This window comes from Ictidomys tridecemlineatus, chromosome 9, assembly GCF_052094955.1.
Source record: "Ictidomys tridecemlineatus isolate mIctTri1 chromosome 9, mIctTri1.hap1, whole genome shotgun sequence".
In the NCBI taxonomy this organism is placed as follows: Eukaryota; Metazoa; Chordata; class Mammalia; order Rodentia; family Sciuridae; genus Ictidomys; species Ictidomys tridecemlineatus.
This window is the reverse complement of record NC_135485.1, coordinates 148,293,934-148,307,858: the sequence shown is the minus strand read 5'-3', so window position 1 is coordinate 148,307,858 and position 13,925 is coordinate 148,293,934. Positions and strand designations below refer to the sequence as shown.

The 13,925-nt window shown below is 54.7% G+C and overlaps 1 protein-coding gene across 1 annotated transcript in view; it reads right to left on the bottom strand.

Moving 5' to 3' along the window:
* Sec24d (SEC24 homolog D, COPII component) overlaps positions 1-13,925 on the bottom strand; it is a 62,607-nt gene that overhangs the window by 1,906 nt on the left and 46,776 nt on the right. The window contains exons 15-22 of the mRNA XM_078020755.1: positions 13,535-13,705; positions 11,938-12,034; positions 11,717-11,862; positions 10,569-10,707; positions 9,730-9,848; positions 6,655-6,834; positions 3,153-3,344; positions 1,210-1,299 (exon numbers count right to left, since the gene is read on the bottom strand). Coding sequence (XP_077876881.1) covers positions 1,210-1,299; positions 3,153-3,344; positions 6,655-6,834; positions 9,730-9,848; positions 10,569-10,707; positions 11,717-11,862; positions 11,938-12,034; positions 13,535-13,705 — 1,134 coding nt within the window. The remainder of the gene's footprint in view (positions 1-1,209; positions 1,300-3,152; positions 3,345-6,654; positions 6,835-9,729; positions 9,849-10,568; positions 10,708-11,716; positions 11,863-11,937; positions 12,035-13,534; positions 13,706-13,925) is intronic.

Here is a 13,925-nt window from a genome sequence, read left to right as displayed (position 1 = left end):
CCAACTGAGCTATATCTCCAACCCTCACTTTTCACTCTCTGAAAGCATGTTTTCATTTCTTCTGAATGATGGTCAAATGTCATGGAAAAGAGCAGTCCTGGGTGCATGGCGTGACGTGAGCAGCTAGTTCTGGCCCTGTGTCATGGCTACTGGGTCGGTGTGGGAATGGCAGTGGCGCTGCGACTGCTGTGTGTACACGGGAGGCCACACTGGTGCACAGCTTCACTGCTGCAGCTGGGCAGGCTGCCCTTGTGGAGACTTCTCGCCCTGGCCACTTTCCTTGTGTGCTTTGCCCACCTGCTCCCCATGCCACTGTGACTGCCAGGCTGGGCAGCGCAGTGTGGTCCAGCCTCCCCAGCGCAACTTAAGACGGAGGGCGGAAATGGGACCTTGTGGGGAGAGGGGCCTCAGGGCCAAGGTCTTAGAACTCGCTGTCTATGTGGAGACTAGTGGAGGAGCTGGTGTTAGTTGTCCTGGTGGGTATTTATTTTTGCTTTGGGTTCTCACAGGGTGGGAAATGCCTGGCCAAGGACTGAGGGGCACAGAGCACCAGGATTGAACTTCCCCTGCTCCAGCCCAGAGGCTCTGCAAAGGTGAACTGCCCATTCTTGTGCGGGTCTCGGGAAGTGGTGGCTGGGCTCCTCAAGGGCTCACCCCCACAACGAGGGGCAACACTGGGTGTGGAGGAGGGACCCATTGTTTTTCCCTCTTGTGAGTCTGCTGGGGTACATGGTCTTATGGAGTGGGGCAGAATGTGGAAATGGTCACCCGGGCCTGCCCAGCTTTCTCATGTGCCCTCTCAGTAGAAGGAATGGCTCGCTCAAGTCACCCACATGTGACCCCTCAGCACCTCCAGGTCCTGTCCTTAGACCACAGTAGGTGCGCTGGGCCAGTGTTCACCCAGATGCACGCTGGAGGCAGCAGGCTGTTCATTAGTTCCCTTTACCTCAGTTCCACCCCTTTATTTAAGAAAAAAAATCAGATATCATGAATTTCTGAATGGTCCTCCTCTAATGACACCCAAGGGAAGATCACATCAGGCCTGGCAAGGGCACCTGTGGCCACCATGCCTCGAGGGTCTTGTTCCCCAACTTGGAACTGCTGGGCATGTGTCTGACAAGCAGATGGATGTGATTGTAGAACATGCACTTCCAGAAGTCTTCAAGGGAATAAATAAAAGCTTGAGGAGAGGAGAGAGCTGTCTCCTACCTTCATGGAATATGGCCTCTTCTGCTGGATGACACCCATGATCATCCGGAGCTGTCGAGAGTGTGGGCTTCCCACCTCAGGCAGCACAGTCTGCGTTCAAGAAAACCAGGTTCAGTACAATTCACAATGCTTCCAGCAACAGGAGACTATGAGAACATGAAGAGCATGGTTTACTCACCTGAAAACTGAAAGTGTGGGAAAGAAATGACTGAAAGACAATTAACCAATGTCTCTGTCTTTTCAGAATAAAAATCCTTCCTGGTGACACACGAGTGTGCTTTATTAAAGGACACCTGGGGCTGTGTCCCACAGGGTCAGTGTCTTCTCACGTGTGTATTTCAAGGCTGTATTGAGAGCAGAAGATGTACCCTGTGCCTGCAGAGGGTTGCTGGGGGGTCTCTGCCTCAGAGCCACTGTTCCCACACTGCAGCCAGCCCCAAGCACTTGCTTCTCCAGGGTGTATGGCCTCTGAGGTCCCCAGAAGTCTGGCTGCAGTTTAGGGGACAGTCCAGCTGCACCTGGCCTCCAGGAGACATGGAATTCCTCGGTTCCCCCAATGAAGACTTCAAGCACTAAGGCTTCCTTCTCAGATGCCCAGGCCCCAGGGGTCAGCTGGAGGTAGCAGGAATCTCACTGCAGAGCCTCAAGGAGAAGCTTCTGCCTTCATGTCTCCATGCTCTGGGGCACCCTGCATGTGCCCTCAACCTCATGACGGGTCCTGCTACCCAAATTCTCCAAGTCTGCTTCCTGTGTATGTCTCAAGGTGCCCACTCCTCTAAAACAAAAGGGCTTCCTTTGGTTTTCGTTTTGTTTCATTGCTTGAAGAAGGTGAAAAAGAGGTGTGTTGGTAGAAGCACAAACCCACCAACCTGCCATTCTGGTGGAGTGACTGGCTGTTTTGCAAATGTGTTCTTTTGGCTCTGAGCCAGTATATCATGATATGAGAATCTTCTTAAATTCTCCAGGAGGTCATTCTTGCCTACTGAATTTTAATTTTGTTTCATATTTTTTGAAAATTTCAATTCTAACCATTTCTTACTTGAAGCCACAGGCAGACAGACTACTATTTTTAAATGACCAATCTTTTGGTGAGACCTGGACACCCGCCAGTTGAATATACATCTGTGTGGATAGACAGGCTCTCTGCATTGACCACCTGCCTTGGTAGCTCTGGATTTTACTCCTGCCCCTTCATTCAAGATGCTCTAGATACCTAACCTATACATTCAGACCAGAAATTAGGTGTGACACCCAGAATTAAGCTATCCCACCCCCGTAAGCGAGGGTCTTGGGACCCCGTGCCACAGGGTGGACAATCGAGCCACAGCAGCAGCGCCACAGTGTGAGCAGCTCACAGCAAGTCTAGACTCTCCAACAAACTGGCTGCCGGTTTTCCTAAGACACTTTCAAGATAGATATTTGAATTTGTTCCCATATCAAACCCACAATTACTTCTGTTATGACTGCTACAGAAGGGGAGAAATCTGTTTTCTTGAGAGTATTGCATTGCAGATCACTACCTGATACAGAGTTGAGCACCTGTGACTATTCTGATCACAGTGCTCAGCTTAGGACCATGATGGAAGGGGACCTAAGCTCAAGAGCTGCCCTGGGCCCCTCTGCCACACACCACCACAGGAAACTCAGCCCGGACCTGCAGCTGCAGAACACTCATCTACGTAGAGGGTGAAACGAAACAGTGGGATTGGCACAGAGAATACTCTGGCAGTGCTGCAGGTTCTACCAAAGTCACCATGAGGGTTAACCTGTTATGCAGATACTTCCATATACGCTAATTGCTGTTTTATCAAAGCATGAATTTCTCAACTTTATACAAAACTACGTCTTATTGTTTTCTTCTTTGTAACATAAAATTACATGCAACATTTATTTAAGAATTTAAATTTTGTATATTACTACAAAAACAGTGAAAGGCTACTTACCATATCTGTACTGACATGCGCAAAAGATGGCACATTAAAAATCCCTTGGATCAGCTCTGGTGGGCTGCTCACTCCCAGCCACAAGAACATGTTCAGACCGTTGGCCAGAAGAAAGATCCCTCCTTCTGAGAGGCGGGACTCGGAGCAGCGGACAGCAGCAGGTAAGGCTGTACTCTTGACATCCAAGGTGTGCTGCGTAGGAAAGAAAGGGTCAGAGATGCCCCCTCCTTCCTCCTGCTGGTGCTTCTCCCTCCCGCCCAGCACGTATCTCCTGAGCGCCTGCTGTGTGCAGTTAGAGGCAGGGCATGAAGTAGGAACACATGCAGCATTTTGGCCACGGTGGTGCGAGCTAGGAAGCAGAGAACTGAGAAGGGGCTGCAAGCACCCAGGTGGAAGAGGTGCTGGAATGGGGGCGTGTATTCCAGGGGGCTTGGAGGCAGGCAGGCTTGAGTGGAGGCCTGAGAAGGTGGGAAAGTCAACTGGGGGGACATTTGGGAGATGCTGCAGTGGACGGAAGAGCCTGGTGGAGTTTGAGGGTCAGCGAGATGAGGGCGAGAAGGGAGGGCCACGGAACACAAGGGTCAGTGGGCCAGGGAGCAGGACTCCTGGCTTCTCCTGAGACGGAGCATCCTGGCGTCTGTCCGTGTTCTGGCAGACCACTCTGCTTGCCTGCTGAAGACAGACCCAAGGAGAGGCAGTGGGTGCAGCACAGACTGGTTAGTGGAGGAGGGAGGGCACTCTGCTCTGGGTGGATACTCGTGAAAAGGAGAGCTTGCCAACAGGAGTCTGAGGGTGTGAGGAAGAGGGCTGCTGCCTGAGGGCCTGGAGGAGGGGGCACGAGGGAGGGAGGGAGGGCGTGGGGAGGCCAAAGGAGAGCAAATGGGAGGGGTGGGGGGGCAGGTGGGAGGGTGGGCTTTGAGGTCTGAGCACTTATCTCAGGAGAGGCCCAGCAGGTCATGGGGCAAATGCATCTGAAGGGCAGCTCAGAGGCCATTTGAGACAGGAATTTGAGATAATTGGTATATAAATGACATTTAAACCCACAAGACCAGATCATGCAGAGATGTCATTTATATAAAAAAGGTACGTGTTCAGTTCTTCGCCCCAGACCACTCTGGGGGAGCAGCATGAACCTCCAAGGCAGGGGAAGCACCAGCTGGCTGGAGAAGGGACACTGGAAAGTGAAAAGTGTGTGTCAGGGGCTGGGACAGGTCATAAAGGAGTTCAGGATCCTCAGCAATAAAGAAACAACAGACGGAAAGAGGAGGGTCTGAGCATGCCCATGGGATCTGGCCCAAGGCTGGCTGCAGGTGGCCTTGCCAGAGCAGTTCTGAGGAGAGGTAGTGTTGTGTCCTATAGAGTCCTGCTTTCCGTGCCCTACGGACTGGTCCATCTAGTTCTATCTGAAAATCCACCCTTTGCCACAGTTCACTTCTAGTCATAAAGATGGAAGCAACTGTTAGTTTCCTGTTCCACCTGTCCCAGGGCCATGCTTACACGCCCGCTTTCCTCTCTCCTCCCCTCAGTCCAACCTGCAGTCTCCGGGAAAGACCTGTCACAGAGAGCGCTGTCCAGGCCTAAGCAAGAGCAAAGGTGGAGCAAAGGTGAAGCTCCCCATGGAGGTCGCTGGGGCAGGTGCTGCTCTTCAGTATGGGGCCCCTCAGGCTGTTATCCTGCCTGCACTTGAGCTAGGCCAGTCACAGTGACCTCATCACATGTCCTGACTCCTAGACACTTACACTCTGACAACATAAGAGGAAGCATGTGTGCATGCGATCCCAAACACACAATGAATGTGTGTGTGTGTGTATGTGTAGCATCCCTCTCACATGAATAACACATGCACATGGGATCTAGCCATACAACAAACATGTGCAGGTGGTGTACATACGTGTGCACAGTGAACGCACACATACGCACCATGTCCCATTCATACAATGAACACACATGCCATACAACTTCATACACACGATGTACACCTGCTCACGTTATCCAGGAAACACAGTGGGCACATGTGCACCTGAGATTCCATGCATGTGACAAGCAGGCGTGTGTAAGTGGAATCCCCCTCACATGCACCTGAGCTGTCTGATGCTGCACCCTTCCCCAGCTGGGGTTGGGGACGTGCCTCACTGTGTGCCCTCAGTGCACCTGCTCATGGAGGAGAGGGAGCTGCCTGAGGCTGCAGCCCTTCCCCAGCTGGGGTTGGGGACGTGCCTCACTGTGTGCCCTCAGTGCACCTGCTCATGGAGGAGAGGGAGCTGCCTGATGCTGCAGCCCTTCCCCAGCTGGGGTTGGGGACGTGCCTCACTGTGTGCCCTCAGTGCACCTGCTCATGGGGGAGAGGGAGCTGCCTGATGCTGCGCCCTTCCCCAGCTGGGGTTGGGGACGTGCCTCACTGTGTGCCCTCAGTGCACCTGCTCATGGAGGAGAGGGAGCTGCCTGAGGCTGCAGCCCTTCCCCAGCTGGGGTTGGGGACGTGTCTCACTGTGTGCCCTCAGTGCACCTGCTCATGGAGGAGAGGGAGCTGCCTGATGCTGCAGCCCTTCCCCAGCTGGGGTTGGGGACGTGCCTCACTGCGTGCCCTCAGTGCACCTGCTCATGGAGGAGAGGGAGCTGCCTGAGGCTGCAGCCCTTCCCCAGCTGGGGTTGGGGACTTGTCTCACTGTGTGCCCTCAGTGCACCTGCTCATGGAGGAGAGGGAGCTGCCTGAGGCTGCAGCCCTTCCCCAGCTGGGGTTGGGGACGTGTCTCACTGTGTGCCCTCAGTGCACCTGCTCAAGGAGGAGAGGGAGCTGCCTGAGGCTGCAGCCCTTCCCCAGCTGGGGTTGGGGACTTGTCTCACTGTGTGCCCTCAGTGCACCTGCTCAGGGAGGAGAGGGAGCTGTCTGATGCTGCGCCCTTCCCCAGCTGGGGTTGGGGACGTGCCTCACTGTGTGCCCTCAGTGCACCTGCTCATGGAGGAGAGGGAGCTGCCTGAGGCTGCAGCCCTTCCCCAGCTGGGGTTGGGGACGTGCCTCACTGCGTGCCCTCAGTGCACCTGCTCAGGGAGGAGAGGGAGCTGTCTGATGCTGCGCCCTTCCCCAGCTGGGGTTGGGGACGTGCCTCACTGTGTGCCCTCAGTGCACCTGCTCATGGAGGAGAGGGAGCTGCCTGAGGCTGCAGCCCTTCCCCAGCTGGGGTTGGGGACGTGTCTCACTGCGTGCCCTCAGTGCACCTGCTCATGGAGGAGAGGGAGCTGCCTGATGCTGCAGCCCTTCCCCAGCTGGGGTTGGGGACGTGCCTCACTGTGTGCCCTCAGTGCACCTGCTCAGGGAGGAGAGGAGAGCAGCCCCCCAGCACACCTCTCGCCTTCAGGGGGGGCAGGGCTGCTCTGTGCCTCCAGCCGCCTGCCTCTGTCCCTGCACGTGTGTGGCTACCTTAAGGCCCCTCTGAACGTGCTGCAGGCACTGCGGCCTCTGGTTTCTGCCTAGCAGAAGGCCTTGTCTCCTGGAGCAGCTTACGATTGGCAGGAACTGTGGGTAGAAGAAGAGCTGGGAGTCGGCCACTCCCATGGTCATGACCAGCTGCCTCTGGAAGGCCCGCTCATCCGTAGGGGTGTCTGGTCTGCTGAGCAGCACACAGCTTTTCAACAGGGAGTTCATGTACACTGGCAATATCTTCATGGAGTCTGGTAGAATGAGCTGAAAAAGAAAGATGCCTGTTTCCTACTGCGCCGGAGTATGTGCCAGCAACGCAGTGATTCCAGCCACATCCTAGGACAGCCCATGCGGTTCGGTCCCCTCCCCAGCTGTGCCTATGAGCAGCTGAGCTGGGTCTGCTGTTGAGAACCATCAGCAGGAGACCAGAAAAACCTGCAACACAAGGGCTCTTTGAAAGAACACACCATGCTTATCAGAATGCAGACTGAAGAGAGAGTCTCCCTCAGGGCTCTGCTGAATTCCTCCACCTCCCAGGCCTCTCCTCAGGGTCCAGGAAAGAACACACACACACAAAATCCAACCAGCTTGGGCAAATGCATTTTGGAGATCTGCCTGCAGCTCCATTTCCAGCTTCCTTTTACAGAGACGGGGGCGGTGAAGGGCCAGGGTCCTCACAGGAGGCCACCCTGATTCTTGTTGCTCCTCTAGCAAGACATTTCCACTCGACAGCACAGGGAACCATTGACCCATGGTGTAGGAGTCGGATCAGGGTCACGTGCCAGAGCCGCATAGCCTGGGCAGCATTTCTGAGCTGGTTATTAGTTAGGCATCTTACATACTGCTATGGACTAAGAATGTTCTTGGAAACACATACTATTTGGGAAAACAGTACAGTTTTAAGATGTTATCTTGAAATTTAACTAGTTGCTTCTAATTAACCAAGTTGTTTTAGGATAGTTCAGAGAATTGTTGTCCTAAATGATACACAGGAGTGAGCATGGCCAGCAGGGACCCTATTAGGACCAAAGCATTTGAGTAGAGGAGGTTGGATTATAGGGAGCCGAGGGAAGAAAACAGGAGCTTAACAAGAATGAAACTTGATGATGAAGAAAAAAGTGGAGTAAAGAGTGAAAGAAAGGTAGGGTGCGGCCCAGCTTGAAAGCACTTGCCTAGCATGCGTGAGGCCCTGGGTTCCACCAGCACCACACACATAACAGGTAAAAGAAAATAAGAGAACGACTTAGTCAAAGCTTATGAGGGGAAAAGAAAATGTAGCAACAGGCTGTCACTATAAAATCTTCCTCTCCACAATGCCATCACTCCTGGAGAGAAAAGCTGCAGGTGAGAAAGGAGCAGAGTCTAGTTTGCTTGAGTTAGGGAAACTGTTCTTTGCATTTAGAAATGACAAAACAAGGATTAATTTGCCTTAAGGTCTTCTGATTTGCCTTTAGAAGTCCTTATACCCCAAATAACGTAACGTGTTTAAGCTCAGAACAGTGAGCTGCTGGAGTTGATAAAGCACATGACCCTAACATTTTGTTTCAGTGCTGTGTCCAGCCAGGTCTTAGCCCAGCACCTCCCACAGCCTGGGGGCTCCCTCAACTCTGTCCCCAGCGCGTTCTCCTGCCTCAGCCTCATCCCTACGTGGAGGCCAGGGTCACGTGGAGGACACGGCTCCTCCTGGGCTGCCTGGCTCCATGTGAGGCACAATCTCTGATTCCCTCACACGAATGGCAGGAGCCCCTCCAGCCTCATTGCAGTTTCTGCAGAGAACCCGAAGCTCGGCCTTTCTGCTTTTGGCTACTGATCTAATATAGCTCTGTTCTAATGGTGTCTGACCTCTGTTTTCTGGACTCCATGACAGCATCTAAGTTACATCACTGTTTCCAGGGCATCACTGGTCGAAGGGCCTGAAATGTGCTAGTGGAGAAATAAAAGTCCATTATGTGAACAGGAAAGGCTCCGTCGACGTGCCGAGAGCAGGGCACTGTGGTGTCTTTAAGCACAACGCACTGCCTAGGAGAAGGCCTGGCACGGGACGGCGCCTCGGCAGCAGACCAGGAAGGAGGAGGGCCTGGATTCCTTTTCCCTAACAGATTTGCTTTTCTCAAGGTTCCCAATCATCCTGATGTGCAGAGGATGCTAACAGCATCCGTTCCAGCCACCGCATCCTGAAGGAGGGGCTCCCGAGACAGCGCAGCTCTGCCAGGACTCAGGGACAAGCGGCAGAGCCTTGCAAGTGCTGGTTCTGGACTCTGCTTGCCTGACTACAGATGCTGAGGCCCACAGGGTCCCATGCGCTCGCTGTGCTCGGTCTGGGGCTGTGGCATGCCACGGTGGTGCACTGCTCAACCACAGGACCACATGAGTAGATTGAGACCCTCCTGGGACCACCAGTGCAGGAGAAGAAAGCATGCAGGCTGACCGTCGTCAACGGCACAGAAAGGAGCTTCAGGGAGGGTGCAGGGAGGCGTATCTAGAGGACGGACGGGGACCCAGAGCCTTCGGCATCACTGCGGCCACTGCAGGCCCTGGGAAGGCACTTCAGGTTCCTCCTACTGACCACTTCTGAGGGAGGGAGGCAGGAGTCTCCCGTGGTCTCTCACCATCTTACCCTTTAACCAAAACTCTGTGTTCAGATAGTTAGTACATGGAGAACCAGCGACTTGTGCTCACTGCCTCAGGGAAGGACGTGAGCAGGAGCGCCCGGGCAGAGCAGGCGAGCTTCACCTTCAGGGCAGAGCCCGAGCAGGGCTTCTTAAAGGGCCCTGGAAGCAGGGACTTCCTGGGTGAGGGCCGAGACAAGACTCCCAGAGCAGTCTCCCTATTGGTGACTTTCCACGAGGAGGTCGCCCATTTATAAGAGGAGCCACGCTTCTGCTTCTACAGTACGTTGTCAGCAGAGTCGTGCAGACACCTGCCTGTTGACAGCTGGGAACACGGATCACACCACACTCTGTTGTTTACACGTACAGACCTGAGCTGAACGTGGACGCCTGTCTTTGGCTCAGGACCCATTGTGGCCCCCAAGACCACGCCCTGGGCCCCCTTGGCTGTGGGGCTCACTGCCCGCTCTGGGTGCGGCATCACCGCCTCAGTCCACTTGCTGAAGGAACCCACTGCTCTCACTTTCAGCCTCCCCATGCCCACACTCACCTGGCTCGCTGCAGACGGGCTGGCGCAGTTCTTGCGGTAACACGCCAACATGTGTGCAGTCTGATTAACTAGGATTTCCCGGATGACTTTCAAAGGCTGGTGTAGAACTGCTTTAAAAGCTGTATGCAAAAGGCCATTAGGAAAACGGGCATCAAAGTTCTAGATACTGATCTCTTCAAATGATAGAGAAAGAACAAACTGCTATGGTCCTCAGGTCTGAAGTGAGGATGGCAGTTTTCAGAAATGCTAGTCCCTGCTGACATCCCCTCCTGATTAGGTGGCATCTAGTCAGTGCAGAGCAGTGGGCTGCCTACAGCAAAAGGCCACTGTGGCCCCAGAATCATCTTCAGAATATAATAAACAGTTCTACACAGAGAAGAGAAGGGCTGGTTTGTTCTTTTCTGGTGTTCTGAATTCCTGCAGCTGGACAGCTATTTCTTCCATAACCTGGGGTAGAATGGCTGAGAGAAGCCACAGAAACTCTCCCTGGGCCCATGGAATTCAGTTACCAAGGTATGGACGACAGGCCAGCCATTCCTGGCAGCCTCCTTCCACCCTGCCGTGTGCCACTGGGCTCACTGTGGCCACAGTAGGGCCTAGCCTCTGCTTCTTGCCTTCAGCCCAGACCCGCCCACTGGAAGCAAGCTCTGGACACTGTGAGTCTCTGCCTATCACGTGCTGCTGCAGAGGCACACGTCTTCCTCTGTGCTCTGCCTTCACTCCATTCTGGTTATGTGCGGCCATGGCTGCACCCCCACCCAATCTCGGCTACCATCACAACTAGCCTAGGGGTCTGGACGAACACCAAGAGCACTCACACAGAGCTAGCAAAGCTGTACCTGACTTGGCAAAGAAGTTGATGAGGGCATCCGTCTCACAGCTCTTGTAAAGATCTGCTAGCTGGGAGCTGCAGTTTAAGCCGAGGTTGTGAATCCGAAGTCTCCGCTGACCCCCGATGGTGGTGTAAAGCACAGCACACTGTGGAAGAAGCAGGGCGAGGCCCAGGTTTTGGTGACCTCCAGCCAGCGTGGCTGCCTCTAGTTTGCATTTGCCACGCAGTGTGTGTGGAAGGGACCCCTGGATGCCCCACACTCCCACAGCAGCTGTGCACTGCTCGTCCTCTGGTTTCCAGCAGCATTCCACTGGTATGCACTGCCCGGTGGGTGCCGCACGTGCATGACCACACCTCCACGTGTGCAGCTCCACTGTGCTCAGACCACTCACAGCCACAGCAAGACCCATGGGATGCTCAGGGCACATGCGACTCAAGAGTGGACACCAGAGCCCCCACTCAGCACGTCTCAGCCTCTCTGCACCCTCTTGGTGCCACGCTGAACTGGAACCAGTGCCCAGTTGGTAGCCTTTTCCCATCTGAACTGAAGAGCTCCATGGCTTCTAATTAACGTTGCGTACTACAAAACCAAATTCTGTTCTACTTGCTGATGATATAACGTGTTCAGCGAGGTGTCAGAGCTGAGCTGTGGATCCTAACCTGCCGCTGGGAGAGAGGGCCTAGGAGGTAAAGTCATTAAACAAGGTCACTAGAGGGACCTGGCTCAATGTGACTGGTGTCCTTAGAGGGAAAGAGCCATGGGCACAGACATGATGACAGGAGGGAGGCCGTGTGAGGACAGGGGAACACAGGCCTGGACAGCCCCAGGACCCTGGGAACAGAGTTCTGCTCTATAACCAGGAGAGCTGCACTTCCTGGTGCCTGGAGCTGGCTCATGCACAGGCAGCAGGAACGGAATGATTCCTAATGGTCCCTGAGCCCTGAGCGCTCAGCAGGAACCCGGACCTCGTGAAAGACAGAGTGGGTGAGCCCTAGTGGGACCCTGGACCCTGGGTGCCAGCACAGGGGCCTGGCTCTGTGGGGCCAGGATGCTGCAGGCACAGTGGGCCCTCTAGGTGGACCAGCCCTGGAAAAGAACTGCGCTTCTTTGTGAAGGGACTGTCACCCGTCCGCACGGGGCCGGGCTGCAGTCACCTGGATCAGGGCGCCACTGTCCTCGCTGAGCCTGTCGTCGTGCTTGAACTCCACCGTCACAGCCTTGTCGCAGTCCAGGGCAGCCATCTCCACGTCGGTGGTGTTGTTCATGAAGACCCCACCAAAGAAGTCTGTGGCTCTGAACCCTGAAGCACAAGGAGGGGTTCTGCTGACTGCTCCGCTGTCAGCCTCACCACAGAGCGGAGCACGCGGGAACCTACCTGTGCTGGTCCGCACCCGCATGATGGCGTCAAAACCTATTTTCTTCTCCACGTCACTCCTCAGGTCATTCAGGAACTGCTGGCTATCCAAGTGCATCTGAGAAAAGAAGCACAGTCTCGTGGGCAGATGGTAGCCAAGTACTCGATGATTCTTGTTTTTAAAACGTAATTAAAATAGTTCTCATTTTTATCCTGATTCAGCATATTTATATGCTAAATCATAAGCATAGCTTATGTTTCTTTGGTTAAAGAAAATATAGGACCTTTGGACAGAGATTCTGAAGTTTTCAAATGAAACTCATATCATTTCTTTCATTTTCATAATGGTTAGATGGGAAATTGTTACCAATTTCAGGGGTTTTGTGTTGGAGGCAAGACTAAGACCACTGTGCCGCCCATTCAATGAGGCTGCGGAAGGCGTGCAGCTGGGCTGCCTCCCCCTCCACGTTAGACCAGGAGGGTCCTCCAGGGAGCCCGTGGGCCATCTCCCCTGGTGCTGCTCCCCTCCACGTTAGACCAGGAGGGTCCTCCACGGAGCCCGTGGGCCGTCTCCCCTGGTGCTGCTCCCCCTCCACGTTAGACCAGGAGGGTCCTCCACGGAGCCCGTGGGCCGTCTCCCCTGGTGCTGCTCCCCCTTCACGTTAGACCAGGAGGGTCCTCCACGGAGCCCGTGGGCCGTCTCCCCTGGTGCTGCTCCCCTCCACGTTAGACCAGGAGGGTCCTCCAGGGAGCCCGTGGGCCGTCTCCCCTGGTGCTGCTCCCCTCCACGTTAGACCAGGAGGGTCCTCCACGGAGCCCGTGGGCCGTCTCCCCTGGTGCTGCTCCCCTCCACGTTAGACCAGGAGGGTCCTCCACGGAGCCCGCGGGCCGTCTCCCCTGGTGCTACTCCCCTCCACGTTAGACCAGGAGGGTCCTCCAGGGAGCCCGCGGGCCATCTCCCCTGGTGCTGCTCCCCCTCCACGTTAGACCAGGAGGGTCCTCCAGGGAGCCCGTGGGCCATCTCCCCTGGTGCTGCTCCCCTCCACGTTAGACCAGGAGGGTCCTCCACGGAGCCGCGGGCCATCTCCCCTGGTGCTGGCACTCTGCTGTCGCCATGGCAGAGGAGGTTCAGGGGCCACAGCTGAGCAGCCCTGGCACAGCTCCTCGTCCTGTGGCAGGCTCAGGCCTCTGCTTCAACATGGTGACTCTCCCTGACACAGGAGGCCCGTCCCTGGGTGTGCGCACTTGTCAGACTCAGAAGCCCGCTGCCTGCAGCCTGGGGCCTTGCAGGGCTGGTGCTCTGATCACCGCAGATCTGTCTCCTCTCGATGTGGGAGAGAGCAGTGTAATACACTGGCCCTCCATTTCCACAATTTGAAACAAGTACTTATTTTTCTAAACAGTACCTTAAACCCAGATTATTTTCTCCATTGAGACAGCATATTTGGAGGTTTAGCTCTGAGACTAAAGGAGCTGCACCTTTGGCAAACACCAGGCAACAGCAAAGGACTCATGCACTGTGCCTCTGTGTCTGCATTGATCTGTCTGGCTCCGTGCTGGGCATGGCTCCCCTACACACTGCGTTAAGTGGGAGGCAGACATCAATGGCGTCACCTACCTGGAAATTGCTGTACTTGTAAAGAGTTCCCCCGGTGAGCAGAGGAACAAGGCCCAAGGAGGCCACATCCACATACTGACTGGGGAAGAGGAAGAGGGTCACAGAGCAGCCATGGGCCACACAGTCTTTGGCCAGAGCCTCATAGACACTGGTTTGGGGCTGGAAAAGAATCTGAAGAAAAGTGGGCAAGAATGGAAAAAGAAAAGTCACAAAGTATTTCAGGCACAAAATCTAAGTTTCTGTTGAATCATTATCAAAATTTTAAATGGAAACTGTGTTTTCCAGCTAAGTGAGCTGAAGAAATACTTGTCTGCCTTCTTCTCAAAACCCCAGCGGTGCCGACCCTGTGGTCCCCGACCCGGGGCTCCACCGCTGCAGGTCTGAGCCAAGG